At 35.6% G+C, this 22,886-nt stretch overlaps 3 protein-coding genes across 3 annotated transcripts; 1 reads left to right on the forward strand and 2 right to left on the reverse strand.

The window, feature by feature from the left end:
- The first annotated feature begins 1,239 nt into the window (after nucleotides 1-1,239).
- Nucleotides 1,240-3,804, forward strand: LOC11440234 (WD-40 repeat-containing protein MSI3). Its single transcript, XM_003607130.4, has 6 exons — nucleotides 1,240-1,611; nucleotides 1,695-2,006; nucleotides 2,104-2,247; nucleotides 2,788-2,912; nucleotides 3,101-3,196; nucleotides 3,366-3,804. The coding sequence occupies exons 1-6, from the start codon at nucleotides 1,300-1,302 to the stop codon at nucleotides 3,592-3,594; spliced, it is 1,218 nt and encodes a 405-aa protein (XP_003607178.1). The 5' UTR covers nucleotides 1,240-1,299; the 3' UTR covers nucleotides 3,595-3,804.
- A 259-nt stretch (nucleotides 3,805-4,063) lies between these two features.
- On the reverse strand, nucleotides 4,064-5,609 carry LOC11439678 ((S)-8-oxocitronellyl enol synthase CYC2). Its single transcript, XM_003607131.4, has one exon. It carries the CDS (start codon nucleotides 5,342-5,344, stop codon nucleotides 4,214-4,216), a length of 1,131 nt encoding a protein of 376 aa, XP_003607179.1. The 5' UTR covers nucleotides 5,345-5,609; the 3' UTR covers nucleotides 4,064-4,213.
- Nucleotides 5,610-9,046: 3,437 nt separating this feature from the next.
- On the reverse strand, nucleotides 9,047-11,601 carry LOC11438735 (basic leucine zipper 23). Its single transcript, XM_003607132.4, has 3 exons — nucleotides 11,441-11,601; nucleotides 10,449-11,280; nucleotides 9,047-9,684 (listed from the first exon to the last, which is right to left on the reverse strand). The coding sequence occupies exons 2-3, from the start codon at nucleotides 11,221-11,223 to the stop codon at nucleotides 9,656-9,658; spliced, it is 804 nt and encodes a 267-aa protein (XP_003607180.1). The 5' UTR covers nucleotides 11,224-11,280; nucleotides 11,441-11,601; the 3' UTR covers nucleotides 9,047-9,655.
- Between the last annotated feature and the right edge of the window lie 11,285 nt (nucleotides 11,602-22,886).

A 22,886-nucleotide genomic window follows, 5' to 3' on the forward strand; every position in this document is an offset into this window, starting at 1 on the left:
TGCGGTAAGCAACAACGTAACCCATACAAAATTTGTGGTTAAACGGACCATAGATTTTAAAGGTGTTTGTATGAGTCAAACACATTGCGTATCAGAGAAATAAAATACACTCCCAAAGATTTGTCTGTTTCTTTATTTAAAATGGGATGAATTAATTCAATTTAAGACGTTATTTATTAGTGAAAAAATAGTAGTCTAGAATATACTTTTTTTAGTCTTTTCTTCTTCTTCTTATTATGATATATTTTTAGTCGTTTTCTTCATTGGTAATAAGCGCACACGAATTCATAGTTATAGATTTTGTCCTATGTTAATGTTATTATTATGCACACATATGTTATTTTCCAGAAACAAACCAACTCTCGATGTTACTCTCTAATGTTGTACTTTTTAACACATCAATAGTAAATATTACTAATTTATTGTATTCATAGTGACTCATGTTATATCTATGTCATTCAACAATAGTAAGTTTTTGACACATTTCTAGACCTAAAAACAAAGACACAAAATGATGTTATAAAATATTTTGATCGTGCTTGATCAGAAGGTGACTATCGAATGCAGTTGAATATGGTGGTTGTATGCCTTTGCTGGTTGAATGTAACGATATGTGGTGTGTACTTGCAGACACCCCGACGCTCAAGTCAGTATTGAGTTAAAAATGGGGGTTGAAAAAGTTAGAAGAGTCTAACCTTGGGGATGGTTGGGAGTCCCCTTTATATTAAGAGTGGGTGTTGCAGGAGTTGTTGTTTGGCACATGTTGGGCTCGACGGTTACAGATTCGTGGGAATTGTAACCGTCGAGCGAGATTGCGGGAGCGTGGGGTGAGACGTAACTCTTTGGTTTGAATGAGTCTTCGGTTGCTCCGAGCACCCCCTTGCAGGGAGGTGTGTTGTGAGTAATATACTAAATGCTGGATTTGAGTCATTTTGTATTGAGCCTATGTAAATGAGCCTTTGATCATTTGCTCGGTCCAAAATATATTTAAAGGATCATTGTTTGAAGAGAAATTTTCGTGAAGTTAAAAACAAAACTTGATATATTTATAGATATGAGAAATAGTAACACACATTTTTCAACATACTCTCTTGGATTAAAAAATGAGAATAACATATGATACATATCGATACAATGATAATGAGTTTTGGGAAGAAGAATTGTGCAGCCCAGAAAAGCCCAAGCCCAGCCCAATCCAATCCAGCAAAAGTGTATGTTTTTGTCACTATAAAAACCAGTGTCTCATTTCTCAAGAAGCATTGGCGCGAATAGGGTATAGAATTCTTGAGAAAAACAAAAATGGCGGAAGAATACGAACCCGAAAACGAAGCAGAGGTTGAAGAAGAATTCTCCGTTTGGAAGAGAAACACTCCTCTTCTCTACGATCTCTTCATCTCACACCCTCTCGCATGGCCTTCTCTTACTGTTCAATGGCTTCCTTCACCTCCTCAACCCCACTCCAACTCTTCCTTTAACCTCCACAAACTCCTCCTCGCCACCCACACTTCCGATGAAGAACCCAATTACCTCATGCTCGCTGAATCCACTCTTCCTGGAAACCCATCTCAACCCATCATCGCCACAGATCCTGAAAACCCTATTCTTCCCAAGGTTTTTGATTTTTTTTCTTCTTGTTTTTGTTTTATGGGTACCAACTGTTTGATGAAATGCCTGAATGATGTTTGTTTTTTTAGGTTGAGATTACTCAGAGGATTCTTGTTGATGGGGAGGTGAATAGGGCGCGGGCTATGCCGCAGAATGCGAATGTCGTTGCTGCGAAGACCTGTAATTCGGTGGTTTATGTGTTTGATTTCACTAAGAAGAGAGGGGAGGGTTGTAATCCTGATTTTAGGTTGAAGGGTCATGAGAAAGAAGGGTATGGGTTATCTTGGAGTGGTTTTAAGAATGGGTATCTTTTGAGTGGTTCTAATGATCATAAGATTTGCTTGTGGGATGTTTTTGGTGCTTCTGAAAGTAATGTGCTTGATGCTGTTCATGTTTATGAGGTAATGATGAGAATCAATTCAGTGATCTTTGGACTTGTTCTGCGATTAATTGTTGTTTTGATGATGGAATCATTGAACTTTTGATTTTGTGTTTCAGGGACATGAAAGTGTTGTTGAAGATGTGTCTTGGCACTTTCACAATGAGAATTTATTTGGATCTGGTGGAGATGACTGCAAGTTGATAATCTGGGACTTGCGGACAAACAAAGCCCAGCATTCACTCAAACCCCATGAAAGGGAGGTAATGATGTTACTTCATAATCTTTGTGTAGGCTAGGCTATTCTTCATCAATCATGTAGTATAGTATGGTAGAATTGCATGTTGTCTATCAATTAGAATTTCCTTTATTTATTAGATTATGAACAACCAATTTTGGTTTTGGATGCTATAGTTTTGCTAAAAGCTGCAATTAATTTGGACCATGATGGTATTATACATGGTGTTTGATGATGATTGCTGTTTAGGACCCTCAAGTTGCTCAACCGGAGACATTTTTAGCAAAAGAAAATGCCTATTGGAAACATGCGTTCCGAGAGTAACTCACCATCGGAACTTAAATTCCGATAAATGGGGGGCTTTTCCTGCAAAAATGGGGGTCAATAGAGAAGTTACCTTGTTTGATTATGTTTTCAGTTTTTGTAGATTTTCACTGCTTTCTTTAGTTTAGCTGAAACAGTGAAACATACTCATGAGTCGTGACTGATGTCTGTTTGTATTTTTGCTGGAATATCATTTGTCACTCACAGTGTAATGTTGTATGCTCATTTTTGTTTCGAACAGGTGAACTTTGTTTCTTTCAGTCCTTATAGTGAATGGATTTTGGCTACAGCATCCTCAGACACCGACATCGGTCTCTTTGATTTACGGAAGCTTGAGGTGCCGCTGCATTTTCTAAGTAGCCACACGTACGACCTTCATCTATCACGGATTCATGTTGTGTGTTTTTCTTTATATTACTATCTTGTAGTTGATGGATCAACTAAGTATTTTTTGACCTTTAGATTCAATTTTGTATGTGATAACTGATAAGTTCTTATCTTTGGAAATTCCAGTGCCTTTTACTCACGTATTTGGTTTATTTTTCAATGTGTAGAGATGAGGTATTCCAGGTAGAGTGGGATCCTAACCACGAGGGAGTGTTGGCATCTTCTAGTGCTGATAGAAGGCTAATGGTTTGGGACCTTAACAGGTAAAAGAAGACACTCCTATGGAATTCTTTGTTTCTTTTTCTTTCTCAGAGAATTGTTATGTTTAAGTTATTCTACTTCTTTAAGTTCAATTATGATTTTGTAGATGACGACTCAGGATTGAAATAGGCTTTTAACATTTTACCATGCTTTATTTTCATGACGACTCAGGATTGGGGATGAGCTGATAGAGGGAGATGAAGAAGGTGGTCCTCCTGAACTACTCTTCTCTCATGGAGGTCACAAAGGAAAAATATCAGATTTTTCATGGAACCAAAACCAGCCATGGGTAATTTCAAGTGTAGCTGAGGATAATTCTTGCCATGTCTGGCAAATGGCTGAAAGCATTTACAATGATGGCGATGATGACAACAATTGGATGGGTAGTGACCAGCACTAACTAGAAGAAGGCTCAAAGACGACAGTTTTACAGCCATTGCTTTGTTGTTTTGTTTGTATGTTTTGTGAACATTTGACTTTACCAGTTTTATGTTGTTATATGTGAATGTATTGTGCTTATTGAAACAATGGTGGTGGCATCATATTATAATCGTCAGAAGCTTTCATAACCTGAACAGATGTATCAAACGTGAAAAAGGTATTGGTTCAACAAGCTAAAGTAACATTAACTAACCTGGGGATAAGAAATTGGATATCTCAGTGTTACTTTAGTGAGTTAGTCCATAAGTTGAGTGCGTTACTTTTGTCCATTCTCTGTTATTGCAAAAATTGATTCAGATGCACAGAAAAAAACATCTACTGTGTCCCAAGAGGGAAGGTTGCTTTTAGTGGAGGAGGTAGTGTAGAGTCCAAAATAGAAAAAAAGTACACTGGCAAAGGAATCAGTTAAGACTGAGGGGAACAAACAGTTTGATGAGATTAGTCTCTATGGGTTGCGTGCAGATGATACCGGTTTATAGAAAGAAAAAAAATGACTCTTATTAAACCTTTTGTGATATATGAAATAAAAGTCATACAATATTATTATAGAAAGAAAGGTATAAAAACAACAATGCAATTCAATGTTTGTAGACGGGTATGAGTTTCATCTCCCTCAACTTAGCCACCCAGAATCTGATACTCTTAAACGTATCTGCATACTCAAAGAACCCATAATCCTTACTTTTGTTCATACTAGATACATGTTGAAACTGAAACCGCAGAACTGGCACCGTTGCTTCAAAGGAAGCAATTTCCTCCAATTTGGTCTTATGAAGCCCATATTCCTCCACAATCAGGTCCCAAATCTCACCCTTATCACGCATTAACTCCACCAAATCAAACTCTTCCTTGTCATTCAACTCCACAAACTTAACATTAAAAACCTCACTAAGCAACATCCACATACTCTTCCAAGTGAAAACATCACCATTTGTGCAATTGAAAGCTTGGTTCTTCGCATCTTCTGTAACTGCAGCCCACACATGTTGTTTTGCAAGCACGCCCGCATCCGTCATATCACAGAAATGCTCCCAAGTGTATTTGTTTCCTGGATAACGAAAAGGTAACCCTAAATGGTGACATATGGCAGCATATACTGCTAGCTTCATTAGCACGTTGTGTGCACTCCTTGGTGACATACCTATTATGATAGATGATCGATGTATCGAGTATGTAACCGAAGGGGCATAGGATGTAACTAGATCCTCAAGCACGTAATAGAAATTTGGGTAAGGGAGTCGTGGCATATTCTCATGAAAAGGTGGTTCGTGGCATATAAGTTTGGTGGACAGAACTGGATCATGAACCGGACCCATGTAATGTTTGGTTCCGGTTTGGAGTGTTATATGGATGAGAGAGGAAGATGGAGAAGATTTGAGGACAGTGAGAACATTAAGAAGCATGGTTTTGTTAACGGTGATGTTAGCTTCTTCGTCACCTACAAACTGGAATGTGACCCAGAAGAGGTGGGTGACTTCTTGGACTAGTGGTAACAGCTTGTCATGTGTGTCAGCTGAGTTGACAGCGTCAAAGGTGATGAAGCCATCAAGGATGGAAGAGGGAAACCAGCCGTCGGCGGAGCGGCGAGCTGCACCGTAAACTTTCCATGGGCCTCCAAGACAATCAGGCTGCTTCAAGGCTTTGGCTAGGCTTAGCCCAGCCATTCCCGTTACTCCAACCACTAGTGCTACGGAATTTCGTACATTCATCACTTCACAGTGCTATAATGGAGAAAAAACTTAGTGGCGGTGTCTGTTTATATAAAAGCATTAGTGTATTGACGGGTGATTAGTGATGTTACCTTGCAAATAATTATATCAAAAAATAAACAAAGTGGATGGATATGCTAATTGAATCTGGGTGTTTTTTCCTATAGAAAATTATAGATTATTAATCGGTGGTTGATAAGATAATGTTTGCAAATTTCTGTGACTCATAGAACATGACCCATATGTTTGTTTACCTAGTGAAGACATTTTTTTTATAAAACTCGTGTTTTTTAATCCTTTATCACTGATTGGCAATTGGATCTGCCTTGACAATACCTAACACCGATTGGGAAATTGATCTTTGAAAATCACCGATATAAAATAACTTTGGAATTCGATCTTTAAACATTAGTGCGAGTTTTCGATATCACTTATTTTTATTTTTTTGAAGAAGCTAAAATGGAATATATGCTGGAAATTTCAGCACAAGAAGTGCAAAAACCCCAACTAAAAGAGTATCAAATTACAACCATAAAACAAAGGGTAACAAAATAAAAGATCAAATGACAAAATCACCCCACTATAAAAACTAGTGAGATACTGTTGCCATGTCGCTCAACTCCATGCTTGAAAAATTAAACACTGTTAATTTTGCTTAATTTTTTTTAACACCATCGGAGTTCAACTAATAATATGAGAAAATGTTTGTCCTATAACAAAAAATTGTTCACAACTAACTCTAGTTTTCCTTTGATTGCCTAACATTCCTAGACCTAAATGGAACCAATCCAATCACAGTAAATTCAAATGAATAAAAAATTATTTTACTTGAAACACTTTGATATTAGACTGGATATCAAACATACACTAAATCATCAAGCGAGTCTCATTTTCTATTCAAGTGAAAATCCATTGCTAGTCTTTCTCTTTTAACTATTCCAACAAATCATTTCTCAACAAATACATCATTGTTAACCACTTCACCGTTATTTGTGAGGCGCTGGCTATTTTTCTCATCATACAATGTGAAAGGCATGCCTTCATCTTGAAGCCACACTTTGCTGTATAATACATACGTTTACTAAGCAACTTCTTTTAGGGTCAAAATTCCGTATATATTAATAAACCAGACGGCATAGTGGAGGAAAATTGTAACAGACTTTGTCTACATCGGTCAATGGTGAGCAGCATTTCGAGTGAGCGATACAATCACACAACATTTAATTAATCATGCCAAGCCAAAAAGTTCAACATGAGGCTCTTTAATTAGCGAAATCATTTCAAGTCGGTTTCTCTAAGAGCAAACAAAGGAGATATGCTTCCCATCTCACTCTAACGGTAGCAAAGTTCCATTGTCAACCGAAACAGCCACTAGTGTCCTCAAACACAAAACAAGTCACTTGCTTGCCTTAACTTGTTAAAGACAAAAACCCGCACCGACAATCTTCAGTTAGAGAACAACAGTTCTTTCCGAAAACAAACTAGTCAACCCTTCTCTAGCAAAATGTGATCTAGTGTATGTGATCGTATATGTTTATTTAATCCAATGCTTAAATTGAGTGGTACATATATGAAAGACTTAACTGAGTCCTCGTCATAGAAACCAATGGGACTTCTTAAAAACCATATTTTCCTTTACCACTCATCACTTGGCAAGAAAGACATCAGAGGGTAATTTTGAATTCAAGGACTATCATTAGGGGTGAATGTACACATTCCATTTTTTTTTTTAGCAAAAATGTATGTACACATTCCTGAAGTCTTATTAAAATGTACTTGACTTAGTCATCCCAAGAGGGAGGATTTTATAAACATCCAACATAGCTATCCTAACTTCAACCTCAAGATAAGGTTGCTTTTAGTGGAGGAGGTAGTGTAGAATCCAAAATAGAAAAAAGTACACTAGCAAAGGAATACGTTGGGACTGAGGGGAACATACAGCTCAATGAAAGTAGTCTCTGCAGTTGCGTGCAGATGATACTGGTTTATAGAAGAAAAAAAATGACTGTTATTAAAAGTTTTTGTGGTATACAGATGAAATAAAAGTCGAACAATATTATTACAGATAATGCAATTCAATGTTGGTAGAAGGGTATGAGTTTCATCTCCCTCAGCTTAGCCACCCAGAATCATAGATTATTAATTAGTTGTAGATAAGATAATATTTGCGAATTTCTGTGACTCATTAGAAAATGTTCCATGTGTTTGTTTACTAACGCATTAAGCGCAACTGTAGATACCAGTGAATTTCTGACTCATTAGAAAATGTTCCATGTGTTATAAACAAGAGAGTATTAATAGGAAAATGATATGCATGCGTATGAGGTCATCTTCCACTGCATAGATAAGGTGTACTTTCCTTCTAAGTCTATACGGTAGAAGTAGAACACCTTAACCTCATCAATAAAACAGTGAACGATTTAAATACTACCGACCCATTTATTTCAGATAATAATATATAAGAGCTTTACACGATCACTTCATCGCCATAAAACATCCAACTACTCCTTAACATGCGGTTTCTGAGTGCGTTTACACCGTACCCATAGGTGGTTGTGGTTATCTCACAAAAAGAAGAGACATGATCATCTCCAATGCTAGAACTATAATTGGGTTTTTAGCATTATTTCAGTTGGTATAAATACACTTAACATTCACTCGTTTTATTACTCCAATACACTGCTACAATTCACTATTTTATCTATCCCACTATAAAAACTCGTCAGATTGTCATGTCACTCAACTCCATGCTTGCAAAATTAAACAGTTGATTTTTGTTAAAATTTTCTAACACCATGGGAGTTGAACTAAGAATTTTTCGTCTCTCATTCATACATATGAGAGAATACAAAAAATTGTTCAAAGCTAACTAGTTTTCGTGTGGTTACCTAAACCTAAATGGAACCAATCCAATCACAGTAAATTCAAATGAATAAAAAATTATTTTACTTTTTATTGTTGTTTTCCATACGTTCTCTCCATTTAAAATAATCCTATTTGAAACACTTTTTGATATTAGACGGATATCAAACATGCACTAAATCATCAAGCGAGTCTCATTCTCCATTCAGGTGAAAATCCATCGCAAGTCTCTCTTTCAACTATTCTAACAAATCATTTCTCAACAAATACATCACATCGTTGTTAACCACTTCACCATTATTTATTTGTGAGGCGCTGGTTATTCTTCTCATTATACAATGTGAAAGGCATACCAATCTTGATGCCAACTTTCCTTCATCTTGAAGACACTTTGCTGTATAAATTATAATACGTTCACTAAGCAACTTCTTTTAGGCTCAAAATTCCATATATATTAAGAAACCAGACGGCATAGTGCAGGAAAATTGTAACAGACTTTGTCTGCATCGGTCAATGGTGAGCAGCATTCTAAGTGAACGATACAATCACACAAAATTTTATTAATTATTCCAAGCCTAAAAGTTCAACATGAGCGAACAAGGAGATATGCTTCCCATCTCACTTTAACGGTGGCAAAGTTCCATTGTCAACCGAAACAGCCACTAGTGTTCTCAAACACAAAACAAGTCACTTGCTTGTCTTAACTTGTTAAAGACAAAAACCCGCACGGACAGTCTTCAGTTAGAGAACAACAGTTCATTCCGGAAACAAACTAGTCAACCCTTGTCCAGCAAAATGCTAAAGACACAAGTAATCTATCATATTATTCAGAAATGCATAGATTAGAAGAAAGAAAAAATTGCCGGCAACCACATAACCAATCTTATTGTTTACACTCACGAGTTTATATTATACAAAACGACATTCACCTCTCACCTGTTCACAGCACAAAGTACTGAAAGATGAAAATCACACCCCTTCTTCCCCAAGTTCTGTAATCCAGAAATATAAATTTGTGAACTCAGAAAACTTGAATCGCCACTAAAACATCATCTCATTAAACAAATAAAAGAACTATTCAAATGTTTAGCACATTTGAAACTGAGTCAGCATAAAAACATTTACCATGCTAGTTTAACTAGTTCAGACGCAACCAAAACACCATGAAACTTAATTGCATAGGAAAGCACCAACCTGTTTCAGCAGCAAGACATGCTGACTACAGGTCAACTACTGTTTCTGCATAATAACTATTTATCAACTACTAATATTCCATGGTAGAATAGCCATCAAAACCATCATTGCGCAGCAGAGGGTCAAAAAGGAACAATGATTTTCAACAGTTACTCCAAGGATAACTGATGCTGCAGCTGGTAACAAGTTATTGGCAGGATATATTACCATGGCGACAACGAAAGGTCGAAAACCACCAACTTACTTATATATTCTTCACCCGGCTTTGGCTGCACGAGACCCCCCTGTTAAATAAAGATATGTTAGACCAATTTAAAGGATGAGAAGCAAGAATGAATAAGCAACTTCAATGCCCTAAAGTTATAACACCAGAGTCAATCACAATTTATTTGGGAGTCGATCACAATTGCTTTGGAAATAGCAATAAAAAATCATATTATCAAATTTTCATTAAGAAAATCTAGTCTCAACTTTTGCATACAGTGGGGAAAAATGTTCACTATAATCATTCAAGACTTCAAACCTTTAAATTTCAATTTCTCCAATCTACTGGAAGATCTTGTCATAATTTGGAACCACTTGTTAACCCATACATATATAAAGCATCTGGTCCATACAAACTAACAAGAACTCTATAAATTGTAAAGTCCGGAATTAACAAGGGTAACATTCATTATCTATAAAACATAGCAATCAGATTTCATTACTAGAGATAAGAACATATATGTATTTTTAGCAATTAAACAAACAACAACAACAAAAGCCTTTCCACATAAGGCAATTTTAGCAACTAAACATAATGCAAAAACAAATAAGGGTTATTGAAAGCGATGCTTCATTACTGAAGCTCTTTCTTTCTACTAAAAGTTTCACTCAATGCTTTTTAAACAATCATCATTTGATCCCAAACCATGACAAAAAAATGCTAGGATGATCAAAACACAACATGCAGCAGCAATTAAAAGAAATCAAATATAAATATGAACTAATTTTTAAAAAACAAATATTTAACCCTTTCTAGTAGAGTATGTGCATAATCAGTCATCACCTTTTCTTTTACTGGAAGCTTGTGAATTGACATTAGACAACGCCGGTCCACCTCCACAACCACGAAGATCCTTGAGCCCCAAATTCTGGCCTCCCATACACTGGAGACTCTCAAACTCACAACCATCGAATCCTTCCTCATTCGGCGACGCCACTTCAGCAGCAATCTTCCCATCTGGACGAAGGCAATATGCCCGATCATCACACTGCACATTACAAGGGTTCATCACATGAGAACCAGGCATATTCATAGCGGGATTCACATTCGCCGGTTTCTGATACGGAAACGACCCAATTTCCCCTTCAATCCTCCCCCTAATATCAACCAACAAACACTTCAACCTCGCAACTTCCGCCTCCAAAGCAGCCTGACCCTGCAACTTCCTCATCAAATGCTGATTCAAAGCCCTCAATTTCATCACCTCATCCTCCAACGACGCAGCCCTAGCTTTCTTCTTCTCGCGATACTTCCTAACCGCTTCTTTATTCCCAACGGGCCGCTTCTTACTGGACTTCTTCTCAGCAGATTCAGCAGTATCATCAGTCCCAACCTGATCATCTTCAGCAGGGACAATCTTGGTGTGAACATGATAACAGGTGTGAGTGTGTGAAAAATCAGGACCAGGTGGGTTACACGTGTGGGTATGAGTACAGGCGTGTGTATCCTTCAACAATTCATCAAAAAAACTATCCATTGAACCACTTGTTTGAAATTCACCCATGTTAGGACTCGAAAAAACATCTTGATTCGAGAAATCAAGTTCACCGTCTTCCATTTCGTGAAAATCAAGCCCTAATTTCCCAATTCAAAAATCCGAAATTAACCGGTAAACCTGATTAAAAAAAAAAAAAAACAAGCTTGTCAATGCAAAAGCTAAATCGGCGAATTGAAATGTGTAGTTACGATAATTGAATTGAATTGAATTGATAGAAAAAAGGAAAAAATTGAAAAGTGAAACCCTAAAAAGAAGAGAATTGAAAAAATGAACGTACCAGGTTGAAGCGATAATTGAGAGAGAGAGAGAGAGAGATTCTACGATTTGATTTTTTGTTTGATTGGTTTTGTGTCTTAAATGGAAAAACAATTTATACGTATTTCATCATGTGATAGCAGAAGAAGGAGCAGTAAATATATCATTTCATTATTGCTGTAGGTCCCAGGTGTATAATCACATTACACGCCGAATGATTAAGCCTATGGTAGATTAAATTATTTTATTTTTGATAAGAGGACTTGGTAAATTTATACGTATTTCTCCATTGTATATTTTGAGAGAGAAATGCTCTTGCTTACCAAAAACAATGGCAAGATACAAGATCAACGAATCTGATCCGTTATTTGCAATGTCAACTCAATTCCCTCTTCATTTCCATCAAAAACCAACTTGGCACGTTTTCTATTTTATATTTTGTTGTATTTATGTTTTATGTTGTTTTTAAATTTAAATATGAATCAAAGGCAACATGTAATAAGTTGCCTCATTAACTCTTTTTGAATGACGAAATCAAACACAAACTTTGCTTAAAAAAAAAACAAATTTTAGTTTTTTAATATAACATTAATTAGTTTTATTGAAAATGATAATAAGAGTAATTGACAAATGATATAATTGATAAATCGTACTTCTAAAATATCAAAACGATAGTTAAATATGAACCTTAAATTCATAATCAAACGACATTTAAAAAGGAATAGAGTGAGTATTATTAGAAGAAAATATATACTGTATAGTTATTGTCAAAATTTTCTTCCAACCCTATTTCATTTCGACAAAACATAATATGAAATTTATCTCCATGTAAATTAGGTCATCTGTTGTTGTAATGAGCAAGGACTAATTTCTTCTCTATGGTTCGTTTGGTTCATAATTTTCGGAAGGGAAGGAGAGATAATTTTAAACTTTTTATTTTTGGTTCAATTTTTAGAAGGCGGTGAAAGCAGAATGTAGGGGAGCAAAATCCCTCATAAACTCATTTATTGCTCCCCTTCAAATTGAAGTTTTTTGATCGGAAAGGATGGAAATGATAAATGAGTTAATAAAATATTAACTATATTGACATAATTATCCTCATATTTATTTTAAAATGTCAAAGTTGTCCTTATTACAAAATTTAAGGCTTATTAATTCTTATTGCTTGGACTTTTTTTTTGCTAACTTGCTAAACTTTTTTTTTTCAATTTATTGTTACATATTCTTTTCGTCTTCCTATTTTATTGAGATTTTTTTGTTCTTATTTTTTATTGAATGGTACGTATTTTATTCTTGATTTTTTTTATTTCAATATATTTGGTTTTTACGTATTTATATAGAACATAATTTAGTAAATTTTCTTGTCAAAAAAAAAAAAATTTAGTAAATTTTAGATGGATTATCAAGATAAGAAAATGACTACCAATAAAAAAAATTGGTGTAACTTGTAAATATGCTAAACAATAGCCGCCCCTAATTTTTTAGTGAGAGAAATTCTGTCTTCTCTCTAAATTTTCTTCCTCTTTCACTCATCGAGGAGGGGTGATGTTAGGTCAATTTTTGACCTAGGATCACCCATCTGCATCTTTTTTCCCATTTCTTTCAATCTAAATAAGTGATTTTCACATACATCAAGTTTTTCTTTCGTGATTTCGTCGTCTTAGTGCAACGTTGTGTTGTTCGTCGTCTTGTGCGGTGTTGTTTGATTTCGCATCCTTTGTTGTGCGGTGTTCGTTTGGTTCGTATTGAAAGATCAGCTTTAGACAATCACAAATTCAATCAATGATTTGGGTATCAACGTTGCAGATCCAGAAGCATGGGTATTCTAGTGTTTAGATTTCATCATATTATTTGTAGACATTTTGCCGTTGTATGCTATTAACTTGAGTGTTGTGAGTTTGTTCGCAGATTCATCCTATACGTTTTTAGCGATATCGATCATGTTATTGTCTTTGATGTATTCTATCAATTTGAATGAATGAATATCCTTTGATTTTGTAAAAAAAAATAAAAAAAAATTGGTGTTAAAATCCCTCCCCTTATGGACCAAACATATATTTAATTAAAATCACTCACATCCCCTCCTTTTTCCTCCCTTGAACCAAAAATATATTTAATTAATATATTTCCCCTCCCCTTCATTAAAATCTATTCCCTCCCCTTTCTTCTGTTGAACCAAACGGACCCTATGTAAAAATGTTATGGACTAGTTTAAATTTTTGTTTTTTGTATTCAAAGGAGGGTAAGGAAATTGTGGGATTTTTTTTCTTTTTCTAGTAGCCTAATAAGTGGAGCGTTTGGGGTTTGAATTCCGACTCTGCACATAATAATGCATGTCTCTGACAACTGAGTTATGATATTTTTCAATAAAATAATTTATTTACGAAAATTTCGTGTCTCCGTTATCTTGTTTTGAGAAATGACCTTTGTTGGAAAGACAATGGCAAGAAATCAGACGAATGAATGTGATCCGTTAATTGCAATGCATAATACTACGTAGTTTTCATTGTCATAAAATGTAGCAGCACTCACATCACCCAAAATAAAATTTAACAAAAAAATACGTAGCCCTGCTTATATCTTTTTGTACTTTTTTAAAATACTTGTATTTCTTTTTGAAGAATAAAATACTTGAATTATAAAAGAAATTTAGTTCAAAGGAAAAAAAATACTTTTTAATTTTAAGATCGAATTAAGTCGTCACTCTTGAGAATTTATATCAGCACTAAACACTGAAAACAGGAGGAATCTTATCAATGGCCAATGTCCAATTCCTTAAGCTTTTCACTGTTTAACTTTTTCTTTATCTTTTATGTATAAGATAATAAAAAAGCAACGGCGAGGGTATTTTTTAATTATACAATTGACGGGTCTACAGTAAAAAGAATCTTTTTTTTTTTTTTTTTTCCTACTTGTTCATGTTCACTATAAGCAAAATGAATTCTCTATTGGTTTTTTTTTTTTAAAGATCTATTCTCTATTTGTTGGTATATACAATACAACCAAGATTTCTTAGGTCAGGGTGTATCGAATGTAATAAAATAAAATACCTAGGGGGTAGATTAGAACACTATGCATATTTATTTAAATAAAGTGGGGGACTTGGCATTAAAAAACTTAAGTTGTTTTTTATCATAAAAAGAAGAAGCTTGTCTTCTCAAAAATAAAAATGTTTTTTGTTTACCAAAAACTTGAGTTGTTTAATTAATGTCTATTAGGAAAATAGAAATGTAGGTTCATAGACCATAGTGGATGATCCAGCTAGTTGGAAAGAAAAAGAAATGCTAGTTGCTAGTAGTATTACAATGATAATCATTCTATTTGATAATGATGCGATGTTTTGGTTTATAGATATATTCTCTTCTTCGTTTTAAAATGAGTGTCGTTTTAACTAAAATAAATTGTTTTAAAATAAATGTCATTTTTAGTTTCTAATGCAATGATAACTTTTTTTTCAATTGTACCCTTCAATTAATACTATGTTACACTACTTCCAAAATATTATTTTTTCTTTAATGAAAAACAACTCAATAGTTGATTAGGATAATTTGGTAAAATTGCTATGACATTTGACTACTTTATTCCATTCCTTAATTTGTGTGCAATTGGCTAAAGCGACACTCATTTTGAAACAGATGAAGTAAAATAGATTAAACTCTTGCCAAGTGTTCATTCTTTTTTCTTTATTTTTTTGTTATTAAAAAAAAAGATTAGACGTGGGAATAAAATTAAGTTCTAGTTAAAATAATGGATTGGTCCTTGTGGTCAGCAGTCTATGTTCTCAGGGTTGTTCTTCTTGTCTTGAGAATAAAGAAGCTCTTATTTTTTTATGTGAAGAGAATGGAAGGTTGAGGTATGGTGGAAATGAAGGTGGAGAATATGTGATGATTTGTTCGATGATCTTAAAAAATTGATTGATGATACTATTTCTTTATTCAAAAAGGTGAATAACCTGCTTCGTATGGTGTTGATTTTCTGCATATATTGCAGAATCTTAATTAACTTTTTCATTTTGGTGTAGTAGCCCACTTAAGTAGTTGATAATGATTTTTTTTTTTTACGCAAAAGAGTTAAGATATCTCTTATATTTATTTTATACTATTGTAATTGATGATGATAAATCCATAAACTCAATTCCCTTATAAATTGTTTGCAATTTGTTCCGATTCTTTTGAACCGAGTGAATGCCTAATACTCTAAGGAGTAATGCTAGGGACACTCTCTTTTCAACACTCTCTCTAACACTCATTCTCTTATTGGATAAAACTAATGTATGTCCCACCACTTTAAGTGGAACCCATTTCCAACGTGTGAAATCCACCTTGATTTAAACCAATAATAAATTGAGTGTTTGAGAGAGTGTTGAAAAGAGAGTGTTGCTAGCACTACTATACTCTAGGCCTAATACTTTAGAACTATTGGCAACCCTCGTAGTGTGCGGGAGTTCCGGTTAAATACTCCTTCTGTTTCTTTTTAATTGTCATTTTTTAACTTTTTACACAAACTAAGACAACTAATAAATTTTACTACTTTTGATACAACAATTTATCATTTTTCTATAATAGCTTTCATCATTTAATATTTCATTTCATATATTTATCAATCTGCAATAAATAACTAAGGGTAATATAGATAACACATAATTTAATATTTGTGTTGAACTTTGAAAGTGACAATTAAAAAGAAACAGAGAGAGTAGTTAGATTATTGACATGGGACGATTTTCAAACCGTTCAACACAAAAATCTAAAAAAGGAAGCCCGAAGAAATGACCGAGGAAGTAGAGGACCATCGTCCGATCTATCCAGTGAAATACATCCCATGTAAGTAGGGGTGGCTCTGAGCATGGCCGAGGGGGTAGCAGCACTGAGGGACCATAGTTCAAGGGACACCAAAATTTTATATTTTATCTATATTTCTTTGGAGGAATATTTTATATATATATATATACTCCCCCCGTTCCGGATTAACTGAGCCATTTGCTAAAATCACACATATTAAGACAAATGTATAAATGAAGGAGAGAGAAAAATAATTTATATTTTATTAAAAGAGAATTTTATTAAAAAGTGGTGTAATAATTAGTTAGTCAAAAAAGTAACAGTTTATATTTCTAAGACAATTTTTCTACTTTAGCATTCCTTAACCAATACCCCAGAGACACTGGTTAACAAGATCCTTATTTAAATTATGTAAAGTATTTGCTAACAAAGTTATAGGGACATTATAAAGTCAAAATTAATAAATACATATTGAATAAAATCAATTAATTACATCCACAATTGAGACACTAAAAATCTGACTCTTAAATTTTTTCATACTCCATATCATTATTTCTAATTTTAGTGCCCCAATTATGGATGTAATTAATTGATTTTATTCAATATTTTGTAGTGGTTTATAAACATTGAATTATGATCATGTGTGCTATTGCGTAAAACATGCTCTCTTTGTTCTTGTGAACTTAGTTCAGTTGATAGAAACAATGCATAATATATGCAAGGTCTGGGTTCGAACCCCGGCCACCACTAAAAAAAATGTTTTCTTTAGTTACTAAATTCTCAAGTGTCGAGTGTAGACTTTGGAGCACGGAACCTAGTGTAGAGCCACTTGGTTCACATTTCAAAGATCCATACTCATGTTTTTTTTGCTCAATGTCAAATGAAGATGTGCAGAAATCTTCATGTTCATTTCTTTTATCCTTGTGTATTTTTTGTTAATTTTTTTTATAGGGGCACCATCTCATGATGAAGGTGAAAAACACAAGAAGGGGGGGGGGTTGAATTGTGTTTTCTTTTTCTCTTAAAAAATACTTCTTCTGATAAAACTTCAGAAGCAGTTTGATTGCTTCTGATGAAATGATCAGAGTCAGATTGCAGCGGAAAAGAACAGAGCAGAGAAAAGAAAGATAAAGACACAAGCAGTTATCCTGGTTCCTTCCACAACACGGAAGTAGTCCAGTCCCCCTTGCACTTCCAAGGAGATTTCACTATAATCACAAAGATTACAACTGCTCAATACTTTCTAAGTATGAGACTTCACAAAACTATGCTCAAGCACACAAGCAAGAGTCTTCCAATGCTCAAGCACTAAGCAAGAGACTTCTAATGCTCAAGCACGCAGGCGAGAGACTTCTAATCAAACAAAAATACAGAGAATTGAGTTTGAATTGAACACTTGATATACAATCAGTGGTGTTCACAATACAATACAGAAAAGACTCTAGACTTTGAATTTCTAAGATGTATCAAATCAGTGCAGAAATTCAGTGTGCTTTGTAGAATCAAATTGACAGAGTTTTGGCGCTTTTGAACTTATGTATATCTCTGTTTTATCTTCAAGTCTTCACTCCTTTATATAGAGGGGTGAAAGAGACGTTGAGATAATCAGCACGTCTAAAGAGTCGTTTGAAATCCTTTGATTATCCACCAGTGATCCTTTGCCTGATTTGGGTGTAGTCCTTTGAAGAATAAACTTCAAATTCATTCCCATCTTGAGTTGTACAAATTCTGCAGGCATGGCTGTTGTTTTGTCTTGTAGCGTAGACAGAAAACAGAGTGGTGGAGGTAGTGGTTGTACACTTGTACTTTGTCAACTCTATTAATGAGAGACAAGTGCTCAGTGTTATCCATATATCCGTTGATACCTCCCTTTCAGTTCTTCGTTCTTCTTTGATAAGACTGAATTGAGAATCAGCAACTTTGAATCTTCAGTTTGATTAAAGGATCAAATGTAGCTTCTGGTGAAAATATTGCTTCTGATGAAAACTTTTGCTTCTGATGAAAATATTGCTTCTGATGACTTTCTGCTTCTGATGACGTCATCTCTTCAGGAGCAGTTTAGCTTCAGGAGCAGTTTAGCTTCAGGAGCAGTTTTCTTCAGATGCTCAGAATTTCTTTTTCTTTCCATTGTTCTTCCAAGACCTATTGAAATAACTTGAGTAGCCTTTGGTCCTGTACACTTGAACAATTATTAGTAATAACCAATTGACAATTTTTAATACCTTGTTATCATCAAAACTTAATAAGGTTCATTGTGAAACACATTTTGTTCCAACAATCTCCCCCTTTTTGATGATGACAAACAATAGTATTTAAAATGTTCAATTGTCGTTGATCTAATTAATAAGTTGACTTCTGGGACAGAGGTTTGTAAGCTCCCCCTGAGTCTAATAGTTCTTTAAGGTGAGGTTTGTAAGCTCCCCCTAAGTTCTATTCTTATTAATTAAATTTCAATAAAATACTTATAAAATCAAATCAGAAGTGGTTATAGCAGGGCTCAGTGCCTTAAAAATACTATACATTTACTCCCCCTTTTGTCATCAACAAAAAAGAATAAGAACAAAAGACAGAGTAGCAGAGCATATAACCAAATAAAAACATAATAAGTATCAGAGCAAGAAGTATCAGAGCATATGACATTAAAAACAATAAATATCATTAGAGTTAAAAAAAATAGAACATAATATTTCAGAAACAATGATAATATTTATAAATGAAGGTTAAGGTACAAAGATAAGACTACACAGAACAAAAGTAAAAACAAGCTAGAGTTGGGTGTGCAACTAAGGTTGGGCTTGCTTATACAGCTGTTCTAAGAGATACTTGATCTGTTCATCTTTCTTTTTAAGTAGCTCATCCTTTTCCCTCATTCTTCTTACATGCCCAGCATGAATCCTTGCAGCTCTTGTGATATACTCTTCTTCAGGATAGAAAGGAGTGATGTCCAGAAGAGGTACATAATTCAGCTCTTTGTCCTTAGCTGCTTCATGCATATCATCCAAAAGCTTCTTCAGCATTGCAGAGTGAGATGACACACATTTGGTTCTGAGTTGATCCAGCAACTCATCAAAGCTCTTCTGAAGATCTATCCACTGATCATAATAGTGAATAGGAGGTGCAGGAACTGTTCTGCGAAGAATCAGTGCCTGAATCTCATCACTAAGTCTGATCAGCTGTTCCTCTATATACTCAGACTCTAGGATATGGTCAGGGATGGGTGAAGGTTCAGTTTGAGTTGTATTTGATGTGGTTGGTTGGTCAGAGGTTAAGTCTATTATAGTGGGTGAGTCTGGTTGTTGTTGTTCTGTTGTTTGATGGTCAGGAGCTGTTTGGTCAGAAGCAACTTGTTCAGAGGCAGTTTGCTCCTGAACAGTTTGCTCAGGGATGGTTTGGGTTTCTGTTTGGGTTTCCAAAACAGTCTTTTCAGGAACTGTCTTAGAGGCCTTAGTGGGTGTTGGTTGCATTTCACCACCTAGATGTTTTTCTAAGTTGTGAAGGGTTGAAGATTCTTGGTGTTGGGGGGTTTCTGAAGTAGTTGCATCTGAAACTACTTCAGAGGCTTTTTGTGTGGTTGAGTTATGTGGTGAGTTTGTTGTAGGTTCTGGGTTGGGTTGAGGTTGTTGTACACTAACAGGTTCAGGATTATCTGGAAAGAGTGGATGAGTAGGAGGCAAATTGAATTTCTCACAAAGTTTAATTCTATTCTTAGAAAATTCTATTTGAGTTTGCTCCCAGTCAAGTGTTCCTAAATCTGTTAGTTTGGTAGGTTTGGTTTTTAGAAGCTTGTCTATATGTTGGCTAAGGGGTTGGTCATCTGATTCTGTGGATGATGAAGAGGGTGAAGAGGGTAGAGATGGAATCTGAGTATTAGTTGGAGCATTAGATGGATTACCTGAAGACTGAGCTTCTGGATGAACTGCTTCTGGAGCATCTGAAGCTGGTTCTGATGAAGTTGCTCCTGAAGCTTGCTTATTCTTCAAGGCTTGAGAAAGCAGAGTTGCTCCATACTTAACAGTTTCTAACTCCGATGCTAAAGCAGCAATGTCAGGAGTAGGCACATACCCTGCAGCCTTGAGACGTTCATCCCTTTCTTCTTCATACAAAATCTTCATCCTTTTCTTCTCTGCTATCTTGGATGCAGCAACCTCCCTAGTATACTGCTTCATTTCTTCAGTCATTTCGAAGCTGGGCATGACTATGGGCTCAGAAGTTGCAGTCCTTTTTGCTTTCTTAGGGCTTGAGTCTTCATCCCAGTTCTCTTCCAGTTCTTCCAACATTTGTGCCCTTCTTCCTTCAGCTGTCTTCAGATTTCTTGTTAAATTAGACCTTTTCCTTTTGATGGTCTGAAGAGCAGCTTCTCTTTTATTTTTGGGACTTGGAGGCTTTTCAGAAGCAGCTTGATCAGAAGCAGCTTGTTCAGAACCAGTTTGTTCAGAAGCAGGCTGTTCTGCTGTTTCTTGAGTACTCCTTGTCCTTTTTCTGATAAGAGGGACATCATCCAAATCCTCCACTTCCTCAAGAATGGTGGACATAGCAGATTTTTCCTTCTTAGCTTTCTTATGCTTCTGAGCACCCACCTCAGTAGCATCTTCAGCAAGGTATTCTTCCTTGGTGATCTGCTTCTTTTTAGATTTTCTGCCTTTGGCCACAGGCAGATCACCACCATACATTTCTTCTGGAATATCTTTCAGGCTGATTTTCTTGTTGTAGCTCTTGTAGTAGTCCAAGATGTAGGCCCTCTGCACATCCAGGGGATCTTTCTTGCAGATAGGGATGTGATGAGTGACTAGATCAGATATGACATCAGATTCATGCATATCTGTATCTAGTTTGCTGCATGTTGAAATCAGCCTCATCTTGACTAAGGTTGCCCCATTGATTATTTTCCCTGTGACTGCTCACAGCTTCTGATTATCATAAATACCCACATCTTTCAGGGCACTTAGGAGTCCTCCTTCTTGAAAGATGATGGAGAGCAGCCTTCCATAGGGAACAAACTTCCTGTTCTCCATCTGGCTCTTCTTGAGTTCCTTGATCATGTATTTAAACATATACTTGGGAACGTTCATTGTTGTTTCCTGAGAGATGGTGTGATGCAGAAAGACTTTGTGACCAAGTGAAGGTTGATCATTTCCTCCACCTTTGGGAAAAATGTTTTCATTTTGGATCTTCAGCAGCATTTTCTTTTCCATGCTTAAGGTGCTGTAAGGCTTAGCATCCTTTGATCCATAGATAGTGTTGTTTACTATCTCCTTCCATGGGCTGGTTCTGGGGTTAGGAATTTCTTCTCCATCGTATGTCCCAGAAGCATCCCTTCTCATGGCTTGAGCAATCACATGCTCATTGATTGTTACAGGAATCCCCATGACGTTTGATCTAATCTCAGTCCCAGTGAAGGCGAGTAGACCCATTTCTTCTCTGGTTTTTCCCTCCAAAGTAGGATCAACCAGAATCATCTGAGCTTCTTCCTGTTTAGCAGCAACTTTGTCAAACACTGAAGCTCTTACCCAGAATTGTCTGACAAGCACTTCATAAGTAGGACCGTTGAGAAGACTGAAGTAACTCATCAGCTTCTGCTTTTTGTAGAATCTTACCAAGTCGCATCCATGATGAGTTAGAGAAGTGAAATCCACTGGATTTTCCGCTTGAATGATTAGATCCCATTCCTCAATCGACATAGTTCTTCCTTTGATTTCATAAGCAGGAGTATCTATATCCATATTTGATGAAGAACCACCGGCAGAACTTGAAGATGCCATTGATATGAAGTGGTTTTAGGGTTCTAAAGTGTTTTGAGAGGATGAGAGAATGCGCTTACGTTCGCAGAGGGTTGAGAAGAAAATAGAAAGTGTTTGTTGTGAAGTGAGAAGTGTGTGAAATGACTTAGTGTTTTTATTAAAACGTTTGTAATTCAGAGGGGACAAACAAACACAGCATTAATGACAAATTGGGGGCGCGTGTAAGTACGTTAAAAAGCGAATAAAAACATCATTGCCCTTTTTGTTATACTCCAATACAAATAGACCACGTCAGAGACTCTTCAGAAAACTACCTTTTGGGTAATGGGACAGCTGTTACATAAAGTAACTGCCAACGTTCCCACTAGCCAAGCTATTCAGAAGCAAAGAATAACACTTCTGAAGTTTTAGTGCTGACGTCATCTTCAGAAGCACATTTTCCTCAGAACCTCAGTTAAGAGCTTCTGATGAACCAAAATGCTTCTGAATAAACTTCAGAACCAAACTTCTTATTCAGAGGCAAGCAATTTTTCAATCAGACACAAAATGCATGTTCAAATTTTTCTTAATAAAATCAAATCTTTCAACAGACAAAGGTTTTGTAAATATGTCAGCCCATTGATGTTCAGTATCAATGAATTGTATATCTAAAATTCCTTTTTGAACATAGTCTCTGATAAAATGGTGTTTGATTTCAATATGCTTGGCTCTTGAATGTAGAATTGGATTCTTTGACAAACAAATAGCAGCAGTATTATCACAATAAATGGGAATACTGTTAGCATTGATCTGATAGTCTTCCAACTGATGTTTCATCCAAAGTAGTTGTGTGCAACAACTTGCAGCTGAAATGTACTCTGCTTCTGCTGTAGACATAGCAATAGTTGCTTGTCTTTTGCTTGCCCAGGATATCAGATTCTCTCCCAGGAATTGACAATTTCCACTGGTT

The sequence above is a fragment of the Medicago truncatula genome, chromosome 4 (genome assembly GCF_003473485.1).
Source record: "Medicago truncatula cultivar Jemalong A17 chromosome 4, MtrunA17r5.0-ANR, whole genome shotgun sequence".
Lineage (NCBI taxonomy): Eukaryota > Viridiplantae > Streptophyta > Magnoliopsida > Fabales > Fabaceae > Medicago > Medicago truncatula.

Excerpts from the sequence above, each read along its gene's own strand:
- LOC11440234 (XM_003607130.4), top strand. The coding sequence starts at position 1,300 with ATGGCGGAAGAATACGAACCCGAAAACGAAGCAGAGGTTGAAGAAGAA. Across the intron at positions 1,612-1,694 it reads AAAACCCTATTCTTCCCAAG|GTTGAGATTACTCAGAGGAT; the intron begins GTTTTTGATTTT and ends TTGTTTTTTTAG. Across the intron at positions 3,197-3,365 it reads ATGGTTTGGGACCTTAACAG|GATTGGGGATGAGCTGATAG; the intron begins GTAAAAGAAGAC and ends ATGACGACTCAG.
- LOC11438735 (XM_003607132.4), bottom strand. The coding sequence starts at position 11,223 with ATGGAAGACGGTGAACTTGATTTCTCGAATCAAGATGTTTTTTCGAGT. Across the intron at positions 9,685-10,448 it reads AGCTTCCAGTAAAAGAAAAG|GGGGGTCTCGTGCAGCCAAA; the intron begins GTGATGACTGAT and ends TTTATTTAACAG.
- LOC11439678 (XM_003607131.4), bottom strand. The coding sequence starts at position 5,344 with ATGAATGTACGAAATTCCGTAGCACTAGTGGTTGGAGTAACGGGAATG.